The 27,959-nt window shown below is 37.6% G+C and overlaps 1 protein-coding gene across 3 annotated transcripts; it reads right to left on the minus strand.

The window, feature by feature from the left end:
- Positions 1 to 818: 818 nt before the first annotated feature.
- On the minus strand, positions 819 to 27,959 carry LOC101099321. Of its 3 annotated transcripts, XM_006936276.4 has the most exons (8): positions 27,676 to 27,955; positions 19,311 to 19,452; positions 14,966 to 15,059; positions 9,703 to 9,821; positions 7,320 to 7,462; positions 4,014 to 4,211; positions 2,142 to 2,203; positions 819 to 999 (listed from the first exon to the last, which is right to left on the minus strand). In XM_006936276.4, the coding sequence occupies exons 1-7, from the start codon at positions 27,699 to 27,701 to the stop codon at positions 2,155 to 2,157; spliced, it is 771 nt and encodes a 256-aa protein (XP_006936338.2). In that variant the 5' UTR covers positions 27,702 to 27,955; the 3' UTR covers positions 819 to 999; positions 2,142 to 2,154. The 3 variants fall into 3 exon arrangements, with proteins under 3 accessions (XP_006936338.2, XP_019666026.2, XP_019666025.2); XM_019810467.3 differs by lacking the exon at positions 2,142 to 2,203 and having other exon boundaries at positions 7,320 to 7,441; positions 27,676 to 27,959; XM_019810466.3 differs by lacking the exon at positions 2,142 to 2,203 and having other exon boundaries at positions 27,676 to 27,958.

A 27,959-nucleotide genomic window follows, 5' to 3' on the forward strand; every position in this document is an offset into this window, starting at 1 on the left:
GATTCTTGAGAGAAGGGACTGTACCTTTGTCTTGTCAGAGTCTTTCTATATAACTTGATAGGCAGCATTCACTCATGGCAGGATGGTCTAGAAAATATTTTCCTTATTTCATGCTGGGAAGCATCTAATTGATGAACTGTCTCGGGAAAGTTTTAGTTCTGCAGCTAAGTTGATCTTTATAAATAAGGAAAACTGTAAGGTCATAAGTTGGTCTAGTTGCTGACTTTTCTCTACATTTTGAAAGCAACTAAATTGAATTGTATTCCTTCTCTCTAGTGTATAGGGAAGACAGTTTTAAAATCCCATTTATGAAATTCTCTGAACAAAAAGAAACTTCACCATTACTGTTTATTTTCTAAATATCTAATGAATGGCCTGGGACCTTCCTAAATTTCTGTTGTATCGAAGCCACTAATGAATGACAATGTTTAAAATGAAAAATCCAATGCACGTGGCTTAAAACCACAAGTTGCCCCTCTCCCTTTTGATAGGTCAGGTTTTTTAAAGCAGTGCTGTCAGAGTAAGAGACTCATAGCCCCGACGCTGGATAGATGAGTCCCTGGAGTATGTGGGAAGCCTTAGGGCCCTTATTCATGTTGTTTTTATTCCATCACTTAACAATCTCTCTTTTCAATGTTTAAAATATACATAATATGTTTCTCTAGTATTTTATGTATAAGATTTCTAAATAAAAATTAATTATATATGTATGCTCGAAATTTATTTACTGATGGGGTACAGAATTAAAAAAACCTGGAGGTCACTCGTTTAAAAGAAAACAATATATAAATATATTATATACATAGTAAACAACAATATTTAGTTATGCATCTCCTATATTTATTAGCTTTTAGAGACAATGGTGATTTCTTTCCATACAGATTGCATTAGGATATAACACAGAGTTGTGAAAAAATATTGGTTTCTGGTGGTGAAGAATCTTCTGGTAGCTTCAGGATTCCATCCAGCATTTTTAAGTTTGGCAAACAGGAGAACACTCTAAAGCAGAAGTGAAAAGAAAAGAAAAAGTAACCGTATTGAACAAAAGCATTGTATTTTACTTTCTGTCTTTATAAGTAAGTGCACTTTGCCTATTGTTACAAGAAAGTTGAGTGGCTATCATTTTATTTTGTTTTGTTTTGTTTTTAATCTATGCAATAGGGTTCTAATAAAATACTATTTATGTGTATTGAACTGATCACCCTGCTGTAGCTTGCCCTCTCAGGAGCTACTGTATGGTTCTGCCTATTATAAATATAGATCAGAGAAGTAGGACTGCCTACAGTCTGTTTTTATAAGAGAATTTCAGTCCAGTTTCTACAAAACCCTATAAAGAAAAAAAAAAATGAGAGAATTTAGCCAACTAACCACGAGAGAAAGAATGAGATAATGAGACATGTACACATCATAAAGTTAAAAGTTTTTAAAAATGGAAAAAGTAAAGAAAGCACATATTGTTTACTGCTAATTAAGGAAGAATTCTCACTGTGAGTTATAAGAAGACGAGGCGGACGAGAATAACCTTGTGCTGCATGATTTTCTCATGACAGCATTTTTGAAGCTCACATTTTAAATTTATACCTTCCAGGTTCAGGAAGGTGTCATGTACCCCTTCCAGGTTCAGGAGGGGGCCTGCACGTCAGCCTCGTTACACAGTAGTCAAATACCTAGCAGTATGAGAAAGTAGTGTTTCCTTTCAAGTGGACAGCTTTTCTAGATCTGGGAATTCTGTGGCCCTGGGATTCGCCCGGGATGAAAGACACCGACGTGCCGTGTCAGCTAAGGGTGGTGTTGACCTCCTTGGAATGCTGTCATTGGCTTCATGATTTGCTTAGCACTAAATGCTTCCTGCACATTATCATATTTATTCCTCACACCAGTTCTGTTAGGTTGGTTTTTATCCCCCATTTTAAATCACTTATCCAAGATCATAAAGCCTGTAGGTGACAAAGCAAAGATAAAAATCTAAGTCTTCTGGCCCTAATGTTTAGACTTAGCTGACAGGAAACCCTAACCACTACTTCCTTTCAAAAAGTCAAACTATGGTGAACTAAGATCACATTTTCTTCTGAAGAACAGTAGAAGAGTTTGCCTATGGGTGTCCCAGGAAATGGGGCTACCTTCTACCTACTGGGACTTACACTATGAGCTTTATCAGTAAGTTTTTTCTCTTTTGAACTGTGCTCTCTTCTTTTTGAAGGATCTGAAACAAAGGAGGAAGGGGAAGATAGTCACAATCTAGGTGACAATGATCAAGAAAATCTTACACTTAAATCATTCTGATCCTGTTGTAAAGGGTCACTGAAAGTCTGGTCCAAATCTTGACGCAGAGATACCCAGAAACAAAATGAATGCTGTTACGATCCTAAAAGTGTGAATTCAGGACCAGGTTATAGCCCAAATTTGGATGAACTTGGGACTTCAGTTTAGTTTCTTAGCAGAAGTGGATACTTAAGTCCTTTCCTCATGCTTTAAAATGTCTGTATCTTTCTGTTTAAAGTAACCCTGTACTACCCAAGTCAATACAACCTGACTTTTTATAGCTTGAACGCCAGTCTATATCCACCTTGGACTCAGTCCAATGGAGTTAATGTTAGAAAATAGAAGAGCCTCATTATATCCCTCATTCTCACATAACTCTATACCACATCATAGTGAAGACAGATTCATAGTGAGACCTCAGGGCATATCAGATTTCAGACAGTGAATCTTAATTCTATTGTTGTAAGGCATCCTTTGAAGGGAGGCAAATCACTGATATGGGATCAAGGTAAAACCCCACATATAAATTAACAAAACTAAAAGGTAATGCTAATTTTCTTTCTGACTAGAAATGTGCCTTTTTTGGAATGGTGTTGAAATGTCCAGCTAACCCTCCTCTGACTGTTGCAAATATAATTTTAAACTTCAAAATGTTATTATGGTTAAATGTTAGTTCAGTTGTAAAGCAAATGTTCTGCTAGTTTTCACTTACATAAAAGCAGTTTGAGAATTTATTATCACAGAACATGAATTTTGCCTTCGGTTTATAGTCATGGGGGAGACAACGGCAATAATGAGATTTATGTAGGAACAACAGAGATTACAATTTTTATTGTGACAATCTTTTGTTGTACATCAGGGGTTGAGGAGTCTAATATTAGGTAGGCCTCTGGAATACTGTTGTTGTCATGGGAAAATGGCAGCTTCAGAAAGGAAGGTAGTGAGAAAGAACTATGTCTTTTATTGAAGTTGAATGTAGATGAAGGAAGTAGTCATAGACCAGGTATGGCACACAGAGATGATCTAATGCTTTGTATGATAGATTCAAACTAAGACATGAGTTGACTTGTCATTTGGGGGCAAATACAGTTTCTAGAACTCAGTCGCTTATTATTTTAACTTCCCGCAAGTGGTGCTGGGAATTAGCTAGGGAGAAATCAGTGGGCATAGAATCTCCTGCACACTCCAAGGTGTAGACTGCATCATTATCATTAGGAATGTCCCAGTAGTGACAAAGCAATTAAATGGTTTATTCTTCACAGGTTTTCAAGGACTTTCAACCACTAGGGTAGGTTGAATCAATTATTTCTTTGTATTCACTTAATGGTGCCCTTGTGGTCCAAAGGAGTGAAAATAAAACCGGAGAATAAACAATTTATAAAATTATCACATGGACCTCAATAGGATTCTACATGTAGAAATTTTTTTAAAGACATAGTATCTTTTAAACATTAGAGAGAAAATGCATAGGATTTGAAAGTCTAAAATGAAGCATCTTTGTATATGTAAAGTCACATTACAAGGGAAGCCTAAACTTTGAAAGCAATCATAAATTAACTCAGAGAAGACTGTATTAAAGATTTTTTTTAAAGATCAGCTTAAAGTTCTTTAGTTGAGCTCAGAAGCATGAAACATTCAACTCTTAGTAGATATGATAAATATTTGCCAAGGGAATTTAAGCTAGAGGGGAACAACTGTTAAAGTGTACATTCAATAAAGAACATAGATGACAAAGGTGTTAGGGGCCTTACCGTTTCCGGTAATTTTGGTGAAACTCACAAGGGTTCCTCTTGAGCATGAGGGATTCTAGTGGGGTGCACTGTAAACTGGAGAGCCCAGTCAGAGACTCAATATGGTTTTCAGCCAAAGATAAATGCTGTATCTGGGGTATCTTTGGCAATTGTTTAAAAGATGTGAGATGGTTTTTGTTCATATTTAAAACTCTGCATCTGGATAAAAAAATATAAACACTTGTCATTTGTCTCCCAAAAAGAATGGTTAACTACCAAATCTCGACCATAACCCCTCAAAGGAGTGACAATGACATTTTCTACAAGTTTGGTTTGTAAAAGAAGAGAAAGATTTATACTAAAATATTCAGAGAAAATAAGCAGAATATATGAGACTGTAAGTTTGCTGAGTGCAGGAATCTGTTTTCTTTTCCAATGTATACACTTAGTACTTGGCATAACATTTGGTCCATGGTGGATTCACGCTATGTGCCAAACGAAAGAGTGAATGGCTGCATATAATCTCAGTGATATAGTAGTACACAGACACATAATAACTTGTGAAGAGTATTGCCTCCAAGTACTGAGATTATAGTTGTTTTTTTTCTTAGCTGACAGGATGCTATATTGAATGCTATGTGAAAATGAAAACTTAAATGCTATATTGGAAAAAAATAGCATTGTAAGTCCGAAAAAAAAAAGTCTTTTATATAAAAAAAGAATAAAAGTTATCCTTAGGAGAAGAAATGTGTGTTAGGCATTTAAGGTGAATATATTTTCCTGACATATGATGTTTCTCAGTATTTTTGCCTTAATTGTGTAAGACCATGCAAATAGGGGAAATGATTCCAAATCTGTCACTGACACCTTGCCTTGAGGAAAAATTCCTTTATGTACACGTTGGAATTTAATACCATGAGAAAGGCACAGGGAACTTACTTATGGGCCCTGTACTCCATAAGGACACTGAGTAAATAATTATTGCTAATGTTAAAGATGGTGCTAAACAGGGGCGCCTGGGTGGCTCAGTCGGTTGAGCATCCGACTTCAGCTCAGGTCACGATCTCGCGGTTCGTGAGTTCGAGCCCCGCGTCGGGCTCTGGGCTGATGGCTCAGAGCCTGGAGCCTGCTTCCGATTCTGTGTCTCCCTCTCTCTCTGCCCCTCCCCCATTCATGCTCTGTCTCTCTCTGTCTCAAAAATAAATAAACATTAAAAAAAATTTAAAAAAAAAAGATGGTGCTAAACAGAGTGCTTCTACACAATGGTATTAGAAAAATTCAGTTTGAACCCCCCCCCCCCGATCTCATTGTAATTTTTTTCCACATCTGTTCTTTTCATTTCCTTTCTTCCTTCCACTCCACCTCCATATGGATATTTCACACTGTCCTAATCATACATTTGATAATTTGGGGTTTTTACTCTTTTCCAGGTTACACAGAATCTTTAGAAGACTTCAGTACTATGACAATTTGTAATTGAAAACCCAGCCCAAGCAGTTCCTGTCTCTCTGCCCCTCTCTCTGTCCATGAAGTGTTTTCTTTTCTTAGCTGCCAGTCATTCTCTCATTTTATTTTATTTTTAAAAAAGTTATTTATTGAAATTCAAATTAGTTAACATGCAGTGTAGAATTGGTGTCAGGAGTAGAACCCATTGATTCGTCACTTACATATAACACCCAGGGCTCATCCTAACAAGTGCCCTCCTTAATGCCCTTCACCACACACAAAAATAAATTCAAAATGGATGAAACACCTAAACATGAGTCAGGAAACCATCAAAATCCTGGAGGAGAAAACAGGCAGCAACCTCTTTGACCTCGGCTGCAGCAACTTCTTACTAGACATGTCACCCGAGGCAAGGGTAATAAAAGCAAAAATGAACTACTGGTATCTCATTTTCAACATCCATCCATCCCTCCCAGGCTCTCAGATTTACCCCGTCACAGATCCCCAGTTAGCAGGATGTTAGGCAAGCAGAGCAGCGAACCGAGTGTGGTGTTTTCCCTGGGGCAGAAGGAAGGAGGCTATGAATACACACGCATCAACTTTTTTCTCCTTTTTTTGACATGTTGATTTGGCAGTTGTAAAATTTGAATTGCAATTACATAATTTCATATTATATATCCTATTTCTAATGAAAGAAAAGCCAAAAGAATACATCTAGAGAACACTAAAGTTAGGTTAAGTCTTTTCTTTAGTGATTGTGGTTTCTCTTTCTCTTTTTTTACGTAAGATAGCAAAGATTTGGAAGTTTATTGATCTGGATCAAGTAAAGTTCAGATACTCCAAGCATCTTTTAGTTCAGTATTTTTAGAGCATGCCATGTTGATTATTAAAAAGTATTTTTCGTTGTATGTGTATTTAAAAAAATATAGCTAATGTATCACTATTATATCCCTAGAAGAGAGTCTGGCAAAAACAAAAACACCAACAACAAAAAACCCCTCAAAACCTCAAAACCTGAATGAATCAATATCAACTGCCATTGAGTTTTTATTTATAGTAGTGATATTAAGTTTCTTTTGAGAATTTTTACTTAGATATTTTACAATTTGTTAAAAACAACATAGGTAAAATCAAATGCTAGGCAAATCTGCCTAAAGTTTCCAAGGGGTGTTAAATATGATTGAAGATAACCCAGGCACATTGCATATTCTGACCCTTCTTCCGTCTCCAACTGTTTCCCTCTCCTTTGTGGCTGTGATGGTCTTTTTGTTGCCCTGTCTCAATCTATGCTGAGGGATGTATCTTAACCTGCTCTAGGACTTACCCTTCCCTCTTATCTTTTAACATCAGGAGATTATCTTTTAACATCAGGAATTTGGGATCCTTGGAAGACCAAAGAGTCTGCATATTTGTAAAAACTTTTAGTTTGTTTCTGTCTCTATTCTCACCCTTCCATGAGAATGTGACTTTGAAGCCAAGATTATTGCCAACTATCTGTAGTCTTTCCTCATAGGTGCTCAACAAATTTGACTGACTAAAAATCTCTATTTTACAACAACAGTATTTATATAATATAATTGCATTTCCAGTGTACAATATAAGGATTATGGCAAACTTTTCTGCCAATATGATTCTACGATTGCAAATTCCTCCCCTAAAAATTGCTGATAATACTAATTTAGAAAAGAATAGATTTTGTCCTCTAAAGTGTGACATTTTTACATATAAGTTTCCCTTTTTGCCTTGTCCAGGCATCATTTAGCACTATCACCTTTAAGACTGGACCATATGGCCACGGTATGTGCAGACAATCGTCACATATGCCCGCATAGCAAAGATTTGACTCTAACTTAGTAACTAGACATGCTAAAAAGCAAGTACCTTGGCAATCTTATGGCACTTAAGTCCACCAGTGAATTATCCACTAACCAGAGGGTTTCGACTCGAATTAGTCTTCTAAGAATCCTGTTAAAATTTGCAACTTGATAAGGGTCCCCCAAATCCTGAAATGAAAGGTTCAAATTCTGAAGGGAAAAATAAATAAAAAGAAAAGGCAAGTTCTTTGTCAACTTTTAAAAATAGTTCTTCATTAAAAATGTGTTTAAGTATGTTATTTAACTATGTTATTTAAATATGTGTGCAATATGTTATTTAAACCAGTAGTTTTCACCTTTTTTTGTGTGTCCTCTAAAACACTCACACATCCAAACACTCACAATTACCTTGCAGAGATTCATTCTCAAGATGGGGGAGGTAAAGATCCTGACCTAATCCTGATTAGAATTACATACAAGGTTGGAGGTGGGGAAGGCAGGATCCTGAAACTGAGTCTGAAATTCTCTAGGGGTTAAGGGAGGAAAGGATGACATTCTATCTTGGAATTACTGATTTGAAGGATGAGTTACCATTTAGCCTCCTTGGAAATACTCAGAAATCACATTTAAAAAGATTTCAAAGTAAACTACCATCATTCAAAAGATGAAAGCTATGATTTTCTTTTAAAGTAGTTAGGAATACATACCTAACGATGACTTAGCGTATTTCACAGATAGTGGATACTTTATGTTTGCTTTTAACGGCAGTCAACTTCAATTTAAAGAAAATTAAAACCACTTTTGGTGGTTTTACAAGAGCATTGCTCTTGTAAACTCTATTCCTAAAAGTCAACTTAACTTTTTTGTTTCCGCAATTTTACCATCAAGTTCTGTCAATAAAATTATTGAATAAAATGGCCATCCCTTTTTAAAAAAAATGAAGCAGAATGATTTAATATTTTAAAGAAATACAGGTATCTCGATCTTTAAAAAGATCATTAAAGCCTTGATATTTTTAGGCATTAAACATTATAAACTTTGACACTTTAAGTTCCATTTTCCAAAAGTATAAAACGTCTTAATTGTAACATAAAACTTAAGAAATGATAAAAGATTATATCTATCATTTTATATTGAATGCCACCACCTCAGAGAGGCATTTTTTGGACCACTATGTCTCAATTAAGTTTTCTATGTTAGTTAGAGTTTCTTTAGCCATTCTCCTAGACTACAGTTATCTCAAGGCCAATTAAATTTTCTATAATTTATGATGAAATCTCCATTGGCCTTTGCAGTATATCCATGGTTTAAATGGCAGCTATAAAGAAAAAATGGATATATACACTGAAATGATTACCTCTAAAGATAGTTCTGGGAGTGGAGGTCAAAGTTTCAGGTGTATTAGTTAAATTTTTTAATAAATAGGCCTATGGTGTCAATTTTTAAGAGTAGAATGTATCCATCCATTATATATGAAAACTTTACTTTTAAAAAGAAAAGAAAGCACTGTGTAGGGAAACAATATTCTATTTTTATATCTTCCACTACCAAGTTATGTAACTTTTGGCAAATCAATTCTCTTTCTGAACTTCCCTCTCCTTTTTGAAAGGAAAGGGTTTAGACCAGACCCTCTCCAAAGCTCCTTCCCACCTCCTAATTCCATAATTCTAAAACATAAATGGCCAATCTGTGAAACAAAAGAGGCCATCAAGAGGCCCCACTGAGCAGGTTTTAAACTCAGCCTTATTTCTGGAAGGCTTCCTAAATTCTTCAATTTGGTCACTCTAAGAAACAAAAATATTGGCATCCCGCTCTGTTGAGACATTGATTTGCCCTTTCATTGCTACCAACACAGCCTTCCCATTTACGTGTTTACTGCCCAAGATGACTTGATCAGGCCAGAATTAGAGGCTTGAAGGATCACAGCCCATTGCAGGCACTGTTTTCAATGATAGTGGCTCCATCAGTTGGGTCATTTTCAGCACCAAGAAATCACAGCTCCTGTTTTTCACTGCAAAAGTTTTATTTGTTCCAGGATAGTTGTGTTCAGACCAAGCTGGCTGCTCCAGCTGATGAAAATTTTTGGCGTAATGCATTGTTCAAGGGATTCTAGATGGCATCATAAACTCACTGATAAGGAATGTTGTCCAACCCTTTGATATTCATTATTGTCAAACGGAACAATTTCATTCTCGGGTATTTTAAACTTCTCCAAAATTGAGCAATATTAGTATAAGACACAGGGTAGAAAATAAGTAACATGTCATGATGAAGAAGAGGTGAACAAAGAGATAGAGAAGCCCATACACCACTAGTTTTAGAGAAAACTCCGAGGAAATGCTGAAAGTTTTGATATTTATGCTAGCAATTGCCCTTAAAATGGGGGGGGGGGGCGCTCATAACAGAATCAATGTGGAAAAGAGACCCTTTTCTGTCTTTTAAGCTCTCACCGTGCAGTCCTCCCAGTTTTCTTGTAGCCATGTTTCCCATTTGTTTTTTTCAAGGACTCTTTTCCGAGCAGGTAAGACACACTCCTCCTGTCTGAAGAGCAACTCTTCTGTGGAGGGTCCTGGGCAAAAATCACAAGGTGAGATCTTGGAAATAGGTTTAGGGCAGCAGGACTGACATCTTCACTTGATATTTGTGGGATTTTTTTTGTTTGTTTTTGTTTTTTGTGAGTTTTTTTTTTTTTTTGAGAGAGAGAGAGAGCAAGAGAGAGGGGCAGAGAGAGAGAGAGAGAGAGAGAGAGAGAGAGAGAGAGAGAGAATCCCAAGCAGGCTCCTCACTGTTAGTGCAGAGCCTGATGCAGGGCTCAAACTCATGAACTGCAAGTTCATAGCCTGAGCTGAAACCAAGAGTCGGATGCTTAACCCACTGAGCCATCCAGGCACCCTTCTCTTGACATTTGGCCAGTTTTTTTAAACTCTCACGAGATATCAAAATTGAGGAAAACGTGAGTTGGCCTGTAATATGCCCAAATAGTGTGAGCAGTAAAAAAAATGAGCTAACTTTTAACCTTACATAAATTATTTCTTGTGCACATAAGAAAATCACCAGTAGAGTAACTTTAGTCTCACATAATTTTCTCTTTGGGGATATGAAGTCACTCGTGACTTTCCCTCTCTTTTGTTTCTCAACTCAGTTAGCCACTTGGTTCTATAACCTGTCTGCTGGAGAATCTGTCCCCTACCTTTTCAATGTCTAGATCCTCATATCTCCTCCCTGAACAATAACTACTTTCTTGTGGATCTCCTTGTTTGAAATCTTCACTCCTTCAATATAAATGATAGACTTTTCTAGCCTTCTAGAAACACAGCTTTTTGCCACACTTCCATGTTGAAAACATTTCAGGATTTTCTTACTGCCTACCAATTAGAGATGGAAAATCCTGGCTTGTCAAGCAAGGTTTTCCACAATCTTTTTTTTTTTTAGTTAAAAATTTTTAATGTTTATTCATTTTTGAGAGACAGAGAGAGACAAAGCATGAGTGGGGGAGGGGCAGAGAGAGAGGGAGACACAGAATCTGAAGCAGGCTCTAGATTCTGAGCTGTCAGCACAAAGCTCTATGCAGGGCTCAAACCCACAAACTGGGAGATCATGACCTGAGCCGAAATCAGACAACTGACTGAGTCACTCAAGCGCCCCAAAGTTTTTGACAATCTTATCTCAATCTCCATTTCCACACTCATTCCCACTATTTCCCAACCCTGTTGTCCTCCAAATCAGGTTTGCACAAAATTTCCATGGTTAATGAAAAGATATCCAGTCTGAGGTTGGGTGCTAGGTGATTGTGTATCTCCAGATGACTAATTTTAATTTTCTGAGTTTCAGTTTTCCATGTCAGCAAAAATACAGGAAAGACTAGAATCAAGGGCCCAACGTGAGTTGAATATGATGAGAAGTTATGTTTGTTTGAAGTTCATACTGCTTTAAAAAAATACTGATTTCCAATTCCATTAGAATGTATTTCTTTATTAGCAAGTATAACTCTATCGTGTTGCCCAGGAAAACTACAGTCTATTATGATGCTAACTGGGCCCCTGACAGCAATCCTAAGCTCAGTGATTTCAAATCCCTCCCACTCCACAATATGTTTCTATGAATCCTACCTGGAATCATTTGTGTACATTTCCCCCATGCCATTTTTCTGGAATGCATGATTCTTATTTCACAGGTGAAAAGAAAGAGATATACTAAAGAAAAGGTGACTAAAGGCATCAGGAACAAACTTTGTTTTTGTGGAAGTTTTGTCCAGGCTTTGCTGGGAGATAATGAGCCCATTTGTGAAGGACTTATGGAAGGCAATAAAAGAGTCCAATATTTCATTATTGTGACACAAACATCTCTTCTTTCATCAGGTGCAGGTGGAAGATTAGGTGCAACCTGACCTTTCTGGTATTTCTCTCATAATGAACTGTACAGTTTCCACCCAGGAAATCACATAACCCTGAAGTATCCCAACCAATTTACAAATAAAATATCCTTGTGTTAAATTTTCTTCCTCATTGATTAAGCTGATTGGAATTAAAAGTCACAGAACTGGAAAAAAACTGGATAATCACCTAATTGGGCAGACCTTGGGCTCTATTATCTTTAATACACCCACCCGAAATTTGGTAGCTTGCTTTGTGCAAGAGATATCCCCAGACTTATTAAACTCTGCCCTATATTGTTTGTTTGAGTTCTATTGATCTTCTGTTCTTTCAATTATTATTTTTTTTAAACAGCTTTCAAAGATCTCTTTGAAGTTGGAAGCCAAAGGTCACTTCCACTGTGAGGAATTATATTAAATTGGATTCTTTCTTTTTTAAACTCGGACTTGGTTGGTAATTGAAGATATATCTTAGCAGTTGAGAACTACAGTCTGGAATATCTGACATCCTTGGAATGTCGACTTTTACCTGCCATCTCTGAGCTGGTACTTTGTCCCCTCACTGGATTTGTAACTTAGCAGCAGTGACTGAATTGACTTGCTGAGGGATTTTCAAATAGAAGGCATCCACATCTGAAAGAATTCTGCCAACAGTTGGCTCTTTTGCTTCATTTAATTGGGAGGAGTCAAGTCAGTCTTGATCTGGCCATCAAAGCTTTGGGAAATTGCTGTTTATCACACGCAAGATAACCTTTCTTTTCTTAAGAACTCTTCCCGGATGTACAATTGGGGCAACTGAGATGAACTGAAGTAGTTTGGATGGGTGTTTCAGGATCTAATCTAGAAGAAGGGTAATTGTTACTAGAATGCTTTTGAAAAGCACTTGTCTATCTCACATATGCACGCACAAAACGTAAACTAAATTAAGGACAGTGAACGAGGGACATCTGTTTCCTTCACGGTTTGAGGTGATGAGATTTTCCCATGTTTTCAATCCCCTAGATCATGCTCCATTCCTTTTACAACTAGTCACTTGCAAGAGATTGGGTGTTGTTAATGGTCTATGGAAGGAAAATGTGCCTTATCTTTGCAGAGCGATGATTCCTCTGCATGAATGGCCATTGTGGTCCTTATGCGGGATTAGTTTTGTTGACTGATGACCTTAGCACATGACCTGGTGCTTAAACCGGGGAAGGAGAGAGGCCACCGTGCTCTCTTCACACATACTCATTGTCAGTTTACTCCTATATCTGATTCCCCTGTCATCCCTCAGTGTCTTCAGTTCAGTTCTCTCTAAACCTCAACTCTCCATCCATGCTCAGAGTACAATTTATTTTTGCCTCACTGTGGCACAATCATCAACCACCACCACTACTAGCACAAGCACACACACACACACACACACACACACACACACACACACATACACACACACATGCCAGCACCCTTACTGTATCAGTCTTTCCACTGTCTATTCAAATTTCCTCCCTCCAGACTTCCGAAACTAGTATTTGTACAGTATGGCCCTCCGATCATCTGCAACAGAATTTCCTGATAATTTTACAAATGCAGATTCCTGGGCCCCACTTCCTGCTAACCACATCAGATTCGTTGAGAGCTGGGCCTGGAAAAGTGCTTTTCCCACAGGCCTCCAGGTAAACTGTCCACACACTGAAGTCTAAGAACCAGCTGAAGCTGCCCACTTTGAACCCTGGTAAGACCTCTCTTCCTTTTACTGATGGACTCCTTATTCATGTGACACATATGGTCTCTACTTCCTTTGGCCTCCCACCTTCCCAATTCCCCATAATTTCTTGCTCTTTGAAAAGTATTCTCTCTCAGTCCCCACAGAGCAACTTGAGTTTACCTCTAGTAGTACTATCTACTAATATTTTAAAACTAGGAGTCAGTGCTTAGCTGCAAACAAAGCTGACAGAGTTAAAACATAAGAACATATTTTACCCAAAGTTTCAGAAAATGATGCTATTTTAGTCTATCTTTGTCAACTGAATTTGAGTGAAAGAAGAAAGGCATTGTGTGGTAAAGTGATGCTACTGGGAGAGGGAAGCGAGCAGGCGAATATATTTAAAGCAACTTCTTCTAAATCAGTATTACAATGGTACAGTACACAATATAACTGCAAATCTGTAAATACAGGTGGAAGATAGCCAAGATATTTGATGTTTTGTAATGACTAAACACTCACTGCAGCCGAAATTATGTCTAATATTATCTCATCAGCTTATGGGATATGCAAAAGAGACATGAGAAATGCATGGTGCTTATTCTTACATAATATAGAATCCATTGAAAGCTATAACAATTTGGGGCTCCTGGGTGGTGCAGTCGGTTAAGCGTCAGACTTCAGCTCAGGTCATGATCTCACTATTCGTGAGTTCGAGCCCGGCTTCGGGCTCTGTGCTGACAGCTCGGAGCCTGGAGCCTGCTTTGGATTCTGTGTCTCCCTCTATCTCTGCCCCTTCCCCCACTTGCTCTCTGTCTGTCTCTCTCTCTCTCTCAGAAGTAAATAAACATTAAAAAAATTTAAAAAAAAAGAAAGCTATAAAAATTAAACATTGTGTATATTAGGGGCTACAGATAACAATTCTTCACACTGTCACAGTAGTGCACTTGTAAAGTCTGACAGAATGAGAAGGAATAGAATAACATTAGTTTATTCTACCAAATTTAACATGCTTAGTGAAAATATAAAATGAAACTCCCTGGTTTATTTAGATTCCCAATTGATGTTTTAAAAACCAATGATAGAAGTAAATCAGGTTAAAGTGATTCATCAAAGTGACAATGTCATTCATGATCATTAAATATTGTAAATAAACTAAAATTCCAACAAAGATCACTGGTTAAATATATTTAGTAATATCCATATGATGGAAAGATAAACAGCCTTTAAAAAACATGTTTTGGGTAATATTTAATAACATGGAAGAAATGCTCCCAATAACGAGATAGGCAAAAAAACTCAAGGTACAATTTTTTTGTACAATTCTGTGAAGAAGTATGTGAATATATTTTTCAAAAAAAGGCTAAACAGAAACAAAATAAATCACAGTGGTTATTTGTGTATCATTGAATTACAAGCGCATTTTCATCTGTCTATTTTTCTAGTATTTAACACTGAACATTCATTATTTATATAACCAGATATGTGACCGTGCTTTAAAGTGGCTTCACTAACTATATTAATAATTCTGTGGTCTTGATAAAGAAAATTTTTCTACCTCCAAGTAGTATATTTGTTTCCCCAAGTAATGTTTCTAATCCACAGATACAATCAACTCAGAGCACGTACACAAAGAACACATACATTTGTTCTTTACCTTCTCTTATTCTTGGGCAACGCAGCTGACTTCCTTGAATGTCATGTTGTTCTACCTTATGCCAAGTGAGGAACTTAAAGGAGTCTGATGGAAGCTTTAAAACAAGAAGAGAAATAGCATCTGGTCATATGCGATTCATGTACTTTTATGTGTAAAAGTAATACAGATCATCGCCAAACATTCAGCCACATTGAACTGCAAATACCTGACGGTGTCCTTATAGAAGTCATTTTAGTTCATTTTAAATTATGTCTTCTTATACAGATTAGCATCTCCAACACCTGCAACTGATTTACATCTGGTGATAAATGACAATAGTGATACATACGTATACCCATTCATGAATCCGCTTTACAGCACCTCTGATAAATCATTCTTTAATATTTATTGAATGTATATTAGGGGCTACAGATAACAATTCTTTACAGTCACACTAGTACACTTATAAAATTTGATAGGATATAAAGGAATAGACAAATATTGGTTTATTGTACCAAATTTAAAATGCTTGGTAAAAATATAAAATGAAACTACCTGATTTATTTAGATTGCGAGATCTCATTCCCTTTTCCATTTTATAACAGTTCTAATTGTTGGCGGCTCTTTATTATACGGGACCCCAAGCCTCTCTAACTTGCTTCAATTGTCAAAGTTCTGCCTTTTGAGGCTCCATAGAAGTCACACGTGGCTACTATTTTAAGTGTTTCGTAACGATTGTCATCTTCTTCCTAAGTCGTACCGTTATTACTCACAGATCATGGCTGACAAATCATTATATGATTCTCCTTGGAAAGAGTTCTAATTTATTGACATTGTTCTTAAAATGTGTAGCCAGTATTGAAAGAAATATTGTAGGTCTGGTCATCTTCCTTGTTCTGGACAGTGTATTACCAACCAGACTTTGTGCCAACATCATATTTGGGGCAATTTTTTATTGTTTACCATTATGGAGGTTGGTCAATCAAAATTCCCCGTATCTTATATGTTATATGATAGTCTCAAGGTTAACACAAATGAAAAGGCATATTACACGGAAAAGAGTGTTCTGTTAAATACAGACACCATACATTCATTCTTCTGTTAGCCAGTGTTGTACACGTAAACAAACAAACCCAGAATATTTGATATAAAGAAATGTCATTAGAGTATTTGGAACAACCACTTTCATCTCACAGAGAAGCATTGCACAGAGCTTATGTTTTGCTTGAGCTGTAAATTTGTGTGACTAATACTAACATAAAAAAAACATTTCCACCACTGAATAAGCTTCTGAGGCTCTGGACTGCACTAAGTGAAGCATTTCCCTTTGCTACAGGACTCTGCAGAGCCATTATTTGCTAATATACACTGTGAGTCTCTACTCACAAAGTGTTCCCCTGGACTTTTTAAACCATAAAAACTTTTATTCTTGAAGCAGCACGGGGGTCTCGTGCATCTTGTGAAGCAGAATTTGGAACATGCCGACTCAGAAGAAATTGATAAGAGGTGGCTTTTTAATATCATTTAGCTTTGATTTTTTTTTTTTATCTTCATTGCTTACTCACTACTGACCATGGCTGTTCTAGTAAATACCTCCATATCTTCATTTAAAAATAGAGTAACAAAATCTCTCTACCTTATTGATAGCAAAAAGCTAAAAAGCTAATGAATGCTTGAGCAATTCTTTGAGATAATCTGAGGATTTGCTAATATGGTTTTAAGGAATTCACTCATTCTTTGGAAATATTATTTAAAAGACCAAGAAACATACATTTTAGATTATTGAGGAATGTGATCCCTGGACTATTCTTGGCTGTTGAGTTCACATGTTTATGGAAGCTTCGTTCCCAATTTCCAATGTGCTTTTGGATTGTTTTTTCGTGCTTCTATCGCAGAATAAAAATATATTAGAAGTTAAATTCCCTGGAGTTGCCATACCCCATTGCCTTTTTGTGCTACTTCCTGATGATCTTACTGGAAAAAGAAGAATCTAAGCTAAAGCTGTATTTGAGAAGAAAGTTTCCGTTTTTCAACCGACATCTAATTTTGTACAAAACACTGTTTGCCTTTTCAAAGGAGTTCTGTGGTTGATTTGGGGATTTCTGATATTATAGGAAAATGAGCTATTACATTTCTCTGTTTATGTTTATGTGAGGTTGTCAATATGCTGCAGTTGTGTGACCATTGCTTCTTCCTAAAGGAATAGTGAATACTTGTGTCTTACCTTTTTGTTGTTCCTTTCTTAATTCTGATGGAAGAAGTGATTAATCCATTGGTTCAATAAATATTTCCAAAGTTGGTTTGCTTCATTTCATTTCACTCATTTATTCAAAAATATATACTGTACCCTGCTGTGTGTCAGGCACTGGGGATATAAAGTTAAATAAAATATGGCATTTGTGCTTGAAAAACTCGTTTCCTATAATTGGAGAGGCAGATATTTGAGTAACCCATCTTGATCCAGGGGCTAGATGAAACAATTATAAATGAAGGAAAGGAGACAAAGCCCATACGGTTCCACTGAGATGGCAGAGGGGAAAGTCTTGGAAGTGGTGAGTTTGGCAGGAAACCATTTCATCTTGAGGACAAAGGACATTCCAGAAAGAAAGGAGATAAATCTTAGGCCAGAGACAGAATTTGAACTCAGCAGGGGAAAGGAAGGGATGCCATTTCTGTTTTGGTGGTCACCGCCTTTTCTATTCATCTCGTTTGCCTTCCTTCCCACTGCAGCTTCTTTCCATTTCCCCTCTGAGTTGGGACTGAGGGTGTCAACATTTCATTCCTTCCCAGTTACAAGGGTAGATTTAAGAACTTTGTACACTTGTTTAAAAATGTTCAATGTAAGAGGCCAACTAATCTTTGACAAAACAGGAAAGAATATCCAATGGAAAAAAGACAGTCTCCTCAGCATATGGTGTTGGGAACACGGGAGAGCAACATGCAGAAGCATGAACTTGGACCACTTTCTTACACCAGACACAAAAATAAACTCAAAGTGGATAAAAGCCATAAATGCAAGACAGGAAGCCATCAAAATCCTAGAGGAGAAAACAGGCAACAAGGGCTTTCACCTCAGCCACAGCAACTTCTTCCTCGACATGTCTCCAGAGGAAAGGGAAACAAAAGCAAAAATGAACTATTAGGACCTCATCAAGATAAAAAGTTTCTGCACGGTGAGGAAAACAATCAGCAAAACTAAAAGGCAATGTACAGAATGGGAGAAGATAGTTGCAAATGACATATCAGATAAAGGATTAGTATTCAAAATCTATAAGGAATTTATCAAACTCAACACCCCAAAAACAAATAATCCAGTGAAGAAGTGGGCAGAAGACATGAATACTTTTCCAAAGAAGACATCCAGAAGGCTAATTAATGGACATGTGAAAAGAGGCTTAACATCACTCATCAAGGAAATACAAATCAAAACCACGGTGAGATACCACCTCACATCTGTCAGAATGGCTAATTTTAACAACTCAGGCAATGACATGTTGGTGAGGATGCGGAGAAAGAGGAATACTTTTGAACTGCTGGTGGGAATGCAAACTTGTGCAGCCACTTTGGAAAACAGTATGGAGGTTCCTCAAAAAATTAAAAAGTATAACTACCCTATGACCCAGAAATTACACTACTAGGTCTTTATCCAAAGGATATAGGAGTGCTGATTCAAAGGGGCACACGCACTCTGATGTTTATAGCAGCACTATTGATAATAGCCAAAATATGGAAAGAGCCCACATGTTCATCAACTGATGAATGGATAAAGAAGTGGTATATATATATATATATATATATATATATACATATATATATATATACACACACACACACAGACACAGACACAGACACACACACACACACACACACACACACACACACACACAGTGGAATATTATTTGGCAAGCAAAAAGAATGAAATCTTGCCATTTGCAACAACGTGGATAGAACTTGGGTGTATTATGCTAAGTGAAATAAGTCAGTCAGAGAAAGACAAGTATCACGTGACTTCACACATATGTGAATTTAAGATACAAACAGATGAACATAAGGGAAGGGAAGTAAAAATAATATAAGAACAGGGAGACAAACCATAAGAGACTCTTGAATACAGAGAACAAACTGAGGGTTGCTGGAGCGGTGTGGGGTGGGGGGATGGGCTAAATGGGTGATGGACATTAAGGAGGGCACTTGTTGAATGAGCACTGGGTATTATATGTAAGTGATGAATCACTAAATTCTACTCCTGAAACCATTATTACCCTATATGTTAACTAACCTGGATTTAAATTTTAAAAGTTCAATGCAAGATAAAGTACATTTTATGAACTTCTCATTAGGTAAAGAGCAAATGAAAAGTATTTACCAGGGATGATATTCCAGAATCTGAATGTGGATGAAACCTTCTGTTCCTTGACAGAGCTGACTGAGTGTATGACTCACTCAGATCGGAGCAATACGATGAATCAGATGCACAAATCTGACTGCTTGCGTTTCGACCTGAGGAGCTGAGCCAAAGACAATGCTTAAAGTGTTTGTGTATCTCTTTTAAAATCTTTAAATGTAAATTTCTTTGTATATAGCAGCCATAGCAACAAATTATAAGCACCAACCTTTCCATTGAGAGGATAAATGATACCCTAGAAATTTATCTAGATCTCAGACGGACTTTGACGTCTTGTCATAGTCCTAAGCACATTTCTTATGGCTAATAGTCACTTGAGGCAAATTCTCCCCAAAGATAAGAGGGTCTGCCTAGACTGTACGTCTTAGAAAAGTAAATCTAATGGTACAGAGAAAAGCACATACATCCTTTCAAGATCTGAATGAGGAGGTCAGCCCTCATAGTAAGACATCATTCCTAATAGAGCTACCGGGGCAGACTTGTACAAGCAGGCATCCTTAAACTTTCTCTTGGTTTCCCCATTAATCTGGCTTACATTTTCCCTGAAATTTCCCCAAACCTCTTATACTTCTACAAATTGGTGGCAAACAAATAAAAAAATTCAGGTTCTTTAATCAGTTTTACTCACTTTGAAATATTACTCGACCATTTTGCTTAACAACAGCCCAGTGCTCTCTGTATCCCCATTTTTATACCCCTGAGATATAAAACACCCTTTCTGCTCTCCTAGAGTAATTCTCTGGTTCATTATTCATTGCTTTTCTTACACTTTTCCCTATCTCTTCAGGAATAGTTGCAAGTTTCTCTTTCTGTAATTGGCACTGTACATTATTTTAAGCCAATTTTAAAATAATATCTAAATATGCTTTTTCATGTTAAGTAAAACTATACATATCTCTCTTTCTTTCTGACCTCTTTTTACTCTTGATAGATCATTTTTCAGGCTCCAAGAATCTTAAGAGACAACCCTCGATATTTTATGGCACAATTATGCCTCGGTAGCAATTCTGCTTACAAGAAACTACACATCTCTTGTATATGAGGTTGCCTTCGTAAAGTACAATTTAATATGTCTTTTATTTTCCATGTATTAGCTGAGCTGGTACACTAGAAGAGCATAGCCACTACATCATATTCCACAAATAGCATTGCTGTGTCATTAAAAATAAAACAACTGGGGGAGCCTGGGTGGCTGGGTCGGTTGGGCATCTGACTGTGGCTCAGGTCATGATCTCGCAGGTGATGAATTCGAGCCCTGTGTTGGCTCTGTGCTGACAGTTCAGAGCCTGGAGCCTGCTTCGGGTTCTGTGTCTCCCTCTCTCTCTTCCCTCCCTGCTCATGTTCTCTCCCTCTGTCTCTCTGTCTCTCTGTCTCTCTCCCCAAAATAAATAAACATTTTAAAAAACCATACCCTATTATCAAAGAGAAAATTATTCCTCCATCTGCAACTAAATAACAAATCAAGAATTTTATCTTAATTATGTGAAAAAGTCAGAAAATGTATGTCTCTCATATCTTTCCCACTTGAGCAATTCATCAATAGTTTGGATAGTGTTTCTTGTAATTCGCAAAGTGTGCCTTGCCATTGAAACAAATTAACAAACACTAGAAGAAAAACAGCAAATTGTGTGAAATTTATTATTCCTGAGGCAGGTAAATCCTGTGATTGATAACTGGAGTTTTGGTCACCGATTGGGGAAAGCACTGGGAGAAAAGGGAATACCATATTGGGATGAACAGGATGAAAGTTTAGCTGACTTTTTTGGTTCATTTGTTTTTAATAAAATATTCTAGGTATTTTCTGCCACAATGAAGTTAGGAAACTAGGATAATGAACGTGGCTGAATCTTTCATCAGTGATTGTTGTCATGTTACTCTAAACTCCATTGATGGTTACACAGTGTGAATAAAAAATCTGGAGGTCTTCTTCTCTCTTGTTTTTAATCTAATGTATGAGAAGTGGTCATAGTTTACTTATCCAATCTCTCCAAAGAAGTCACAGGGGAAAAAAAAGAAAGTCACATAATTAAAAGATCTGACAAGAGAGATCCACTTGACCGGGTTTTACTGTATTTATCCTGTATAATGCTACAGATTAAGTACAATCATTTCAATGTGAGATTCAGTTTAAAAACAACTCAAAATCATCTCATCATCTTAGTTTACATTAGATGACTTGGGGATTTAAAGTAGAAGTTCTCTTTATGCCATTATCCTGATTACTACTAGACATTTATTAATAATAGAAGTTAATTAAAGCTTGATAACACAAATAAATAGGCTGCTAACATCCCTAAACTCTCTCTGTCTGTCTCTCTGTCTCTGTCTCTGTCTCAGGTTATCTGAGAAGATTCTAACCAATAGATGACCAGTCTGATTGTTATTCATGTGAAATTTTTTCTGAGGCTCCAAAGTCTAGTTTCTATCTGTCACATTCTCATTGCTCTCCGGACCCACACCAGGGGGTAGTGTCTGAAGAGTGGTGTGCTGGAATCTTGTGGTAGAAACCAGAGGGGCACTCTCAAAATCTTCTTTGTTCTGTTACTTCTGTCTTCAATTTCAAATAAAATTTTTCTTTGGTCTGATTTTTTTGGGAGAAATCTCAGCAGTAAGATAACTTCTGAATCTTTGGTTTAAAAAAGAAAAGAAATGGGGCACCTTTTAGGTTATGTTTCTAACTTCCACTTCATCTGCAACTTTTTAAAGTTTACTTATGGTTTTTTTTTAATTTTTTTTAACGGTTATTTATTTTTGAGACAGAGACAGACCATGAACGGGGAAGGGGCAGAGAGAGAGGGAGACACAGAATCTGAAGCAGGCTCCAGGCTCGGAGCCGTCAGCACAGAGCCCGACGGGGGGCTAGAACTCACGGATGGCGAGATCGTGACCTGAGTTGAAGTCGGGCGCTTAACCGACTGAGCCACCCAGGCGCCCCAGTTTACTTACTTATGTTGAGAGAGAGCATAGAAGGGGCGGGGAGAGAGAGAGATTGAGTGAGAGAGAGAGAGAGAGAGAGAGAGAGAGAGCGAGCGCAGGAATCGCAGTTAGGCTCCGCAGGCGTAGATTCGGACGTGGGGCCGGAACTCACAAACTGTGTGATCTTGACCTGAGCCCAAGTCAGGGCTTAACTGACTGAGCCACCCACGCACCCCATCTGTAATGTGTACATCGCTGAAGTCAAAGCTGCAAGACCTGTAAGTCCTAGGAATCTGAGGAACAGATACTTTAGCCAAGGCACTTAGCATCTCTAATGGTCAGCTCCTTATGTTTAATATTCAGAAGACAATGTAGACTCTGACCGATAGTGGTTTTTGTTTGTTTTGTAACATCACTGCTATGATGACGACTACGACTATTACAATATAATAGTTTTATAGTTAACATTTATTAAGCACTTGCTATGTGCTGGGCACTGTACCAAGGGCTCTACATGGATTAACTCATGTAAGCATCACAGTTACCAAATAAAGTGATCAACATGATTATTTTGTTTGTATTATTATAACACAATGAACATTATCGTTTGTAGACGAGGACACTGAGGCACAGAGAGGTGGCGTAATTTGCCCAAGGCACATTAAGAAACGATCAAGTGTTCTTACCACGATGATTCAGATTAGCTTTACATAAGCCACTGTGATTCTTTAAATAACTGTAAAGCTGTGTCATCATGAGGGTGCAACTGTTATGAAGGAAAACCATTAATACTGATTTTCTTATTCCGATCGCTCCGCCTAACTACATATAAATAATAGCGCTAGTTAATAGGACATGTAAATCTGAGCAGCTATTATTTACTGAAAACAAAAGTTAAGCCTTGAGTAGCAGAACCCATGAGAACACCATTCCAGATAACATCAAGCTGTTTTTAAAACCCTCTCCTATTCCCCCTCCACAAAAGAAAATAAAACCAGACACATGCAGTTTAGCTGGTATATTGGTTTACTCATTTTTAATCTTTCTGCCTGCAGTCAACAAACAGTTATCATAAATTACAAATCTCAGCCCTTATGAAAGAGCAATTAATTTTGTTAATGCTCCAATATAAAGCTGCCATGGAGAAGGTGCCATGGCTAAAAGTATACAGCATTTGTCAGCAGTGATTTATAGTGTCTTTAAAATAGGTGGCATTATCTGAATTGGCCATCTATTCTTAGTTTTAAAAAGTGTAGAATGGCTAACAAGAAGGAATCAGGTGAGCTGAGGGTGCTGGATAGAAAGCAACAATAACGTAACTTATCAACTCATGAGCACCTTTCGTCAGAAGATTGCGACGTCCTTTTTCAGTCACGAATTTATAAGCCTCATAAATTGTCAGCTGCAGTGGGTGCTATCTGTTTAATTAAAATGTCAAGTTGGTGATTATGTAAGGCGAGTGAAGGGGGAAATGGCGGATGGCCTAATTTCTGAGGAGAAGCTGAGCGCCTGGGTTGAAAGAGGTATTGTTGGGCACCCATCATACAAAAGGCCAGGGGACTCCTTTTAGACACCTACGGTTGTCAAAATTGTGTTTATATGACTCAACTTCTAAACATCCCATTTATATTCACTGCCGCATCATGAGAACTTTGTGTTTAGGAAGGAAGGAAGCTCAGTCTTATTTCTCAGTTAGCCAAGGTCACTTTTCCCAAATCCTCAACCTCCCTCCGTCTCTCCCAAAAGTATTGTTAGGTTCTCAAATCTTGTGGGATCTTGCTAAAACCAGGCACTTCTGAACTAAGGCCTGGAAGAAAATTTCCATGGACTCTGGAGCATTAATTTTGGATGAAAGGAGATATTATTCTAGCCTTTCTTATTTCCTTGACCTTTCTTTATCTTTATTTTCTTTTTTTTTTAATCCAGACTCCCTGTGCTGTCTGTGCCTGTATTTCATTCATTTGTAATATGACAGTGATTGTGCATCTCTGTATAGTAGAGATGGTAATGAGATAACAGAAATACTCTAAATGGAGTTCTTATAAAATCAGGAAGAAATCTGATGCTATAGTGTGTTTGTTTCCAAAATGGCAAATTAGGTATACAGGTTTTTAAATTTCTGATGGCTTTAAATGAAGTTCCTAAAACTAAACCCATTAACTGAGTAAATAATAATATACCAATAAAATGTAGGGGTGGAAAACTTTTTCCTTCTTCCACTCTAGGTTCTTTGGCTGGTCTAATCGTTAAATTTGACATAAGATAGATTAACAGGAGAGAAAGATTCAATTTCATACATACGGGAGCCCATGAAGATATGAGACTCAAAAACGTGACCAGATTTCTTCCAGACCGAGAACTGGTTTTTTTTTTGTAGGCCCCACACCCAACATGGGACTTGAACTCATAACCCTGAGATTAAAAGTTGTGTGCTGTACTGACTGAGCCAGCCAGGTGCCGCAGAAATAATAAATTTTTGAAGAATTGACAAGTCAAAGAAGTTTGGGCTTGGGGTAGTAAATATTTGTTTACACAGTCCTCTCTCTGGTGATAACAATGCCTTCTACCCTGTTGGTGCAGGGAGGGTCCCTCACATGGGAGATTTATTTCCTGCTTTCAGGGAGACAGAGGAGGATCAGAGTGACTTTCTTGTACTGGATGTTTCCTAACTAACTTCATTCAAAGTAATCATTATGCCAAAGTAGCATATTTTGGGTGCCATATTTTTTTTCCCTTTGAGTATTGTTCCAAAAAACTATGTGTTTTACAGATATCCCCAAAGTATGTCAGTACCCACAACCTGAGATTTTAACAGATATATCTTAAATTACTTAGATTGTTGATTCTAAAACCACGTAACAATATATCTTGAGAAAAGCAAAACTAGAGTTGTCATTTTTCTTGTCTGAATGAGACAGATTTAAATTTTATGTGAACTTGTATTCTTTACATTTTGCATTTTTTATTCTTTTTTTTTTTGAGAGTGCACACACGAGCTCAAGCGGGGGAGGGGTAAAGGGAGAGGGAGGGAGAGACTATTAAGCAGGCCCCACACTCAATGCAGAGCCCGGAGCAGGAGCTCACAACCATGAGATCATGATCTGAGCCAAAATCAAGAGTTGGACACTTAACCTACTGAGCCACCCAGGCGCCCCTAAAGTTTGAATTTCTTTACAGGATGCATTTTCATCCTGTTCTTCAGCCCTGTGAACATTCTTTTTTTTTTTCTTCAACGTTTTTTTATTTATTTTTGGGACAGAGAGAGACAGAGCATGAACGGGGGAGGGGCAGAGAGAGAGAGGGAGACACAGAATCGGAAACAGGCTCCAGGCTCTGAGCCATCAGCCCAGAGCCTGACGCGGGGCTCGAACTCACGGACCGCGAGATCGTGACCTGGCTGAAGTCGGACGCTTAACCGACTGCGCCACCCAGGCGCCCCAAGAACATTCCTATAAGCACAAATAGGCCCCCAAATTAAGGTACAACAAAAGTAAAAGGACAAACATCTATCCAACTTCTCCAGAGGGAAATCTTGTAAACTTCAAAAAACAGTAGTGGGTTCCCTGACATTTATAGAAGCATAGATATATTTCAACGCCAGAAGCAATGAAGAGAGATTGCAATACCACAATGTTTCCTCTATGAGAGGATGTTTAGAAATTGTTAGAACTTTATTGTAACCACATATGTAACTTCCACTTAGAAGGTTTTCAATGCTTGAAGGATGTTTTACTACTCTATATGGCATTGTAGCAGAAAATTCAACCACCTACAACACTACAAGAGAGAAGAAGAATATAAACACTATAGGTTAATAAGTGATTGAAGTAGATCTTGTGAACAGGGATAAAACTGTAAAATCCCAAATGAAACTGACTGTATAAGAGGAAGGTACTATGAATAAGCCTCTTGTTTTGTGATGTGCAGAAATGTGATTGAATGAATACTAGCACTAAGTAAACATTTTTTCTTTCCTCTGTCCCTCCCATCATCATTCCTCCCTCTCTCCCTCCCTTCCTTCCTTCCTCCCTTGCTTCCTTCCTTCCTTGCTTCCTTGCCTCCTTGCTTCCTCCTTCCTTCAAAATTTAAAGATTAAAGTTTAACTTGTAGGCTGGGCATCACTTCATCACTTTTTACACTGTCTCTAAAATAATTCTGTACATACTTACTCATTTAAAGATAATAATATTGGTCATAAATACCATTTCATGGCAGGCTCACAAATAAATCTCCTCTGGTATTGTGTATTAAAGGTTGTTAGCAAGTTGGGAAACATAAAGTGTATAATTTCTCACAGAACTTCTTACCCATTTAAAAACTATTCCTTCATGTGCCCATTTCTCCAAATTATGACAGTTTTTAACACAAAAATCAGCAACACCGAGGCACTGTTTGAGATATACACAGCTTGCTAACAAAAGCAGAGCTTTGGTAAGGGAGCTGCTTCAGTCTCTAAACCCTGCACCTAAGCAAGATTCCTCTCTCAGCTACAGGCAGTAAACAGAAGCTATCAATACATTTCACACACTCCTATGAAACCACAGTGTTTATAATCCTGAAAACTGACGGTGCAAACGTCGCTTTTTGAAAGATGCGAGCCGAGTTACATACCAATAGAAAGACAAATAAGCTCAAGAAACTTGAAAACTCTGTAATTGTATATTTTCTAATAATTGGCATAGTTTGGAAAACATTTATGGAACAGCTATGAAATTTAAAAGTGAGGAGGGGTGCCTGGGTGGCTCAGTCGGTTGAGCGTCTGACTCTTGTTTTTGGCTCAGGTCACGATGCCAGAATTGTGCGATTAAGCCTCACATTGGCTCTGCACTGAGTGTGGAGCCTGCTTGGGATTCTCTCTCTCTGTCCCTCTGCCCCTCACCCCTGCTCACATGCTTTCAATCTCTTTAGAAAAAAATTTAGAATCTTAGAAGAGTCAGGTAACAAGGATTGGGTTTTGGCCTCTTAATCTGATCTTTGGCTCTATTGAGCTGGTAAAAGTTCTGTTTTCTCCATTTAAATTTAATTAGTTTATAGATATTAACTAATATTAACTAATAACTAATAGATGTCAGCTAATAGCTATTTCCTTTTTATTTTCTCCTCTTTCTACGGAAATTCGCACATGCCCTCCCAAAGAGCCCAGTGTATCTAGAGACATACTATTCCTAAAACAGTAAGGCCACCTCTCTCCGTTACAATGATCAAATAAATTGCATTTTTAGCCAGCTGCATCACAGCATTGGGAGAGAGGGCGGTGGTAGGGTTTTCTTCTCTCTCAAAGCAACTATCATCGGTAACACAGGTTGCGTGACTTTATATTTTTAAATGAAATGTAATCCAGTAACACTATCTATGTTTGTTTTCTCTCAAGTAACGACTAAAGTTACTTTTAACATTTCGTTTTTCTTACCTTTCCGACATGCCTTGCTGGTGCATAAATTTCCTCTGGCCTTCATAAAGCTATTTTTCCAAAGACCTTTCTCATCGTGTTCCCGGGAGGGGATATGAGAGCTGTCCACCAAGAACCTGCTGCCTCTTTGGGGGGTCTTCCATGTATTCACTGTGACCAAGGACACAAGCTGTTACCTAGCAACCTGGCCTTTTAGGAGGTATTGTTACCAATCTCTTAGAGCTCATCAAAGGAATTCTTGTGCTGCTGGAGCAGGGTAACAGTGAACATTGTTTCCAGGGAGT

The sequence above is a fragment of the Felis catus genome, chromosome C2 (genome assembly GCF_018350175.1).
Source record: "Felis catus isolate Fca126 chromosome C2, F.catus_Fca126_mat1.0, whole genome shotgun sequence".
NCBI classification, from domain to species: Eukaryota; Metazoa; Chordata; class Mammalia; order Carnivora; family Felidae; genus Felis; species Felis catus.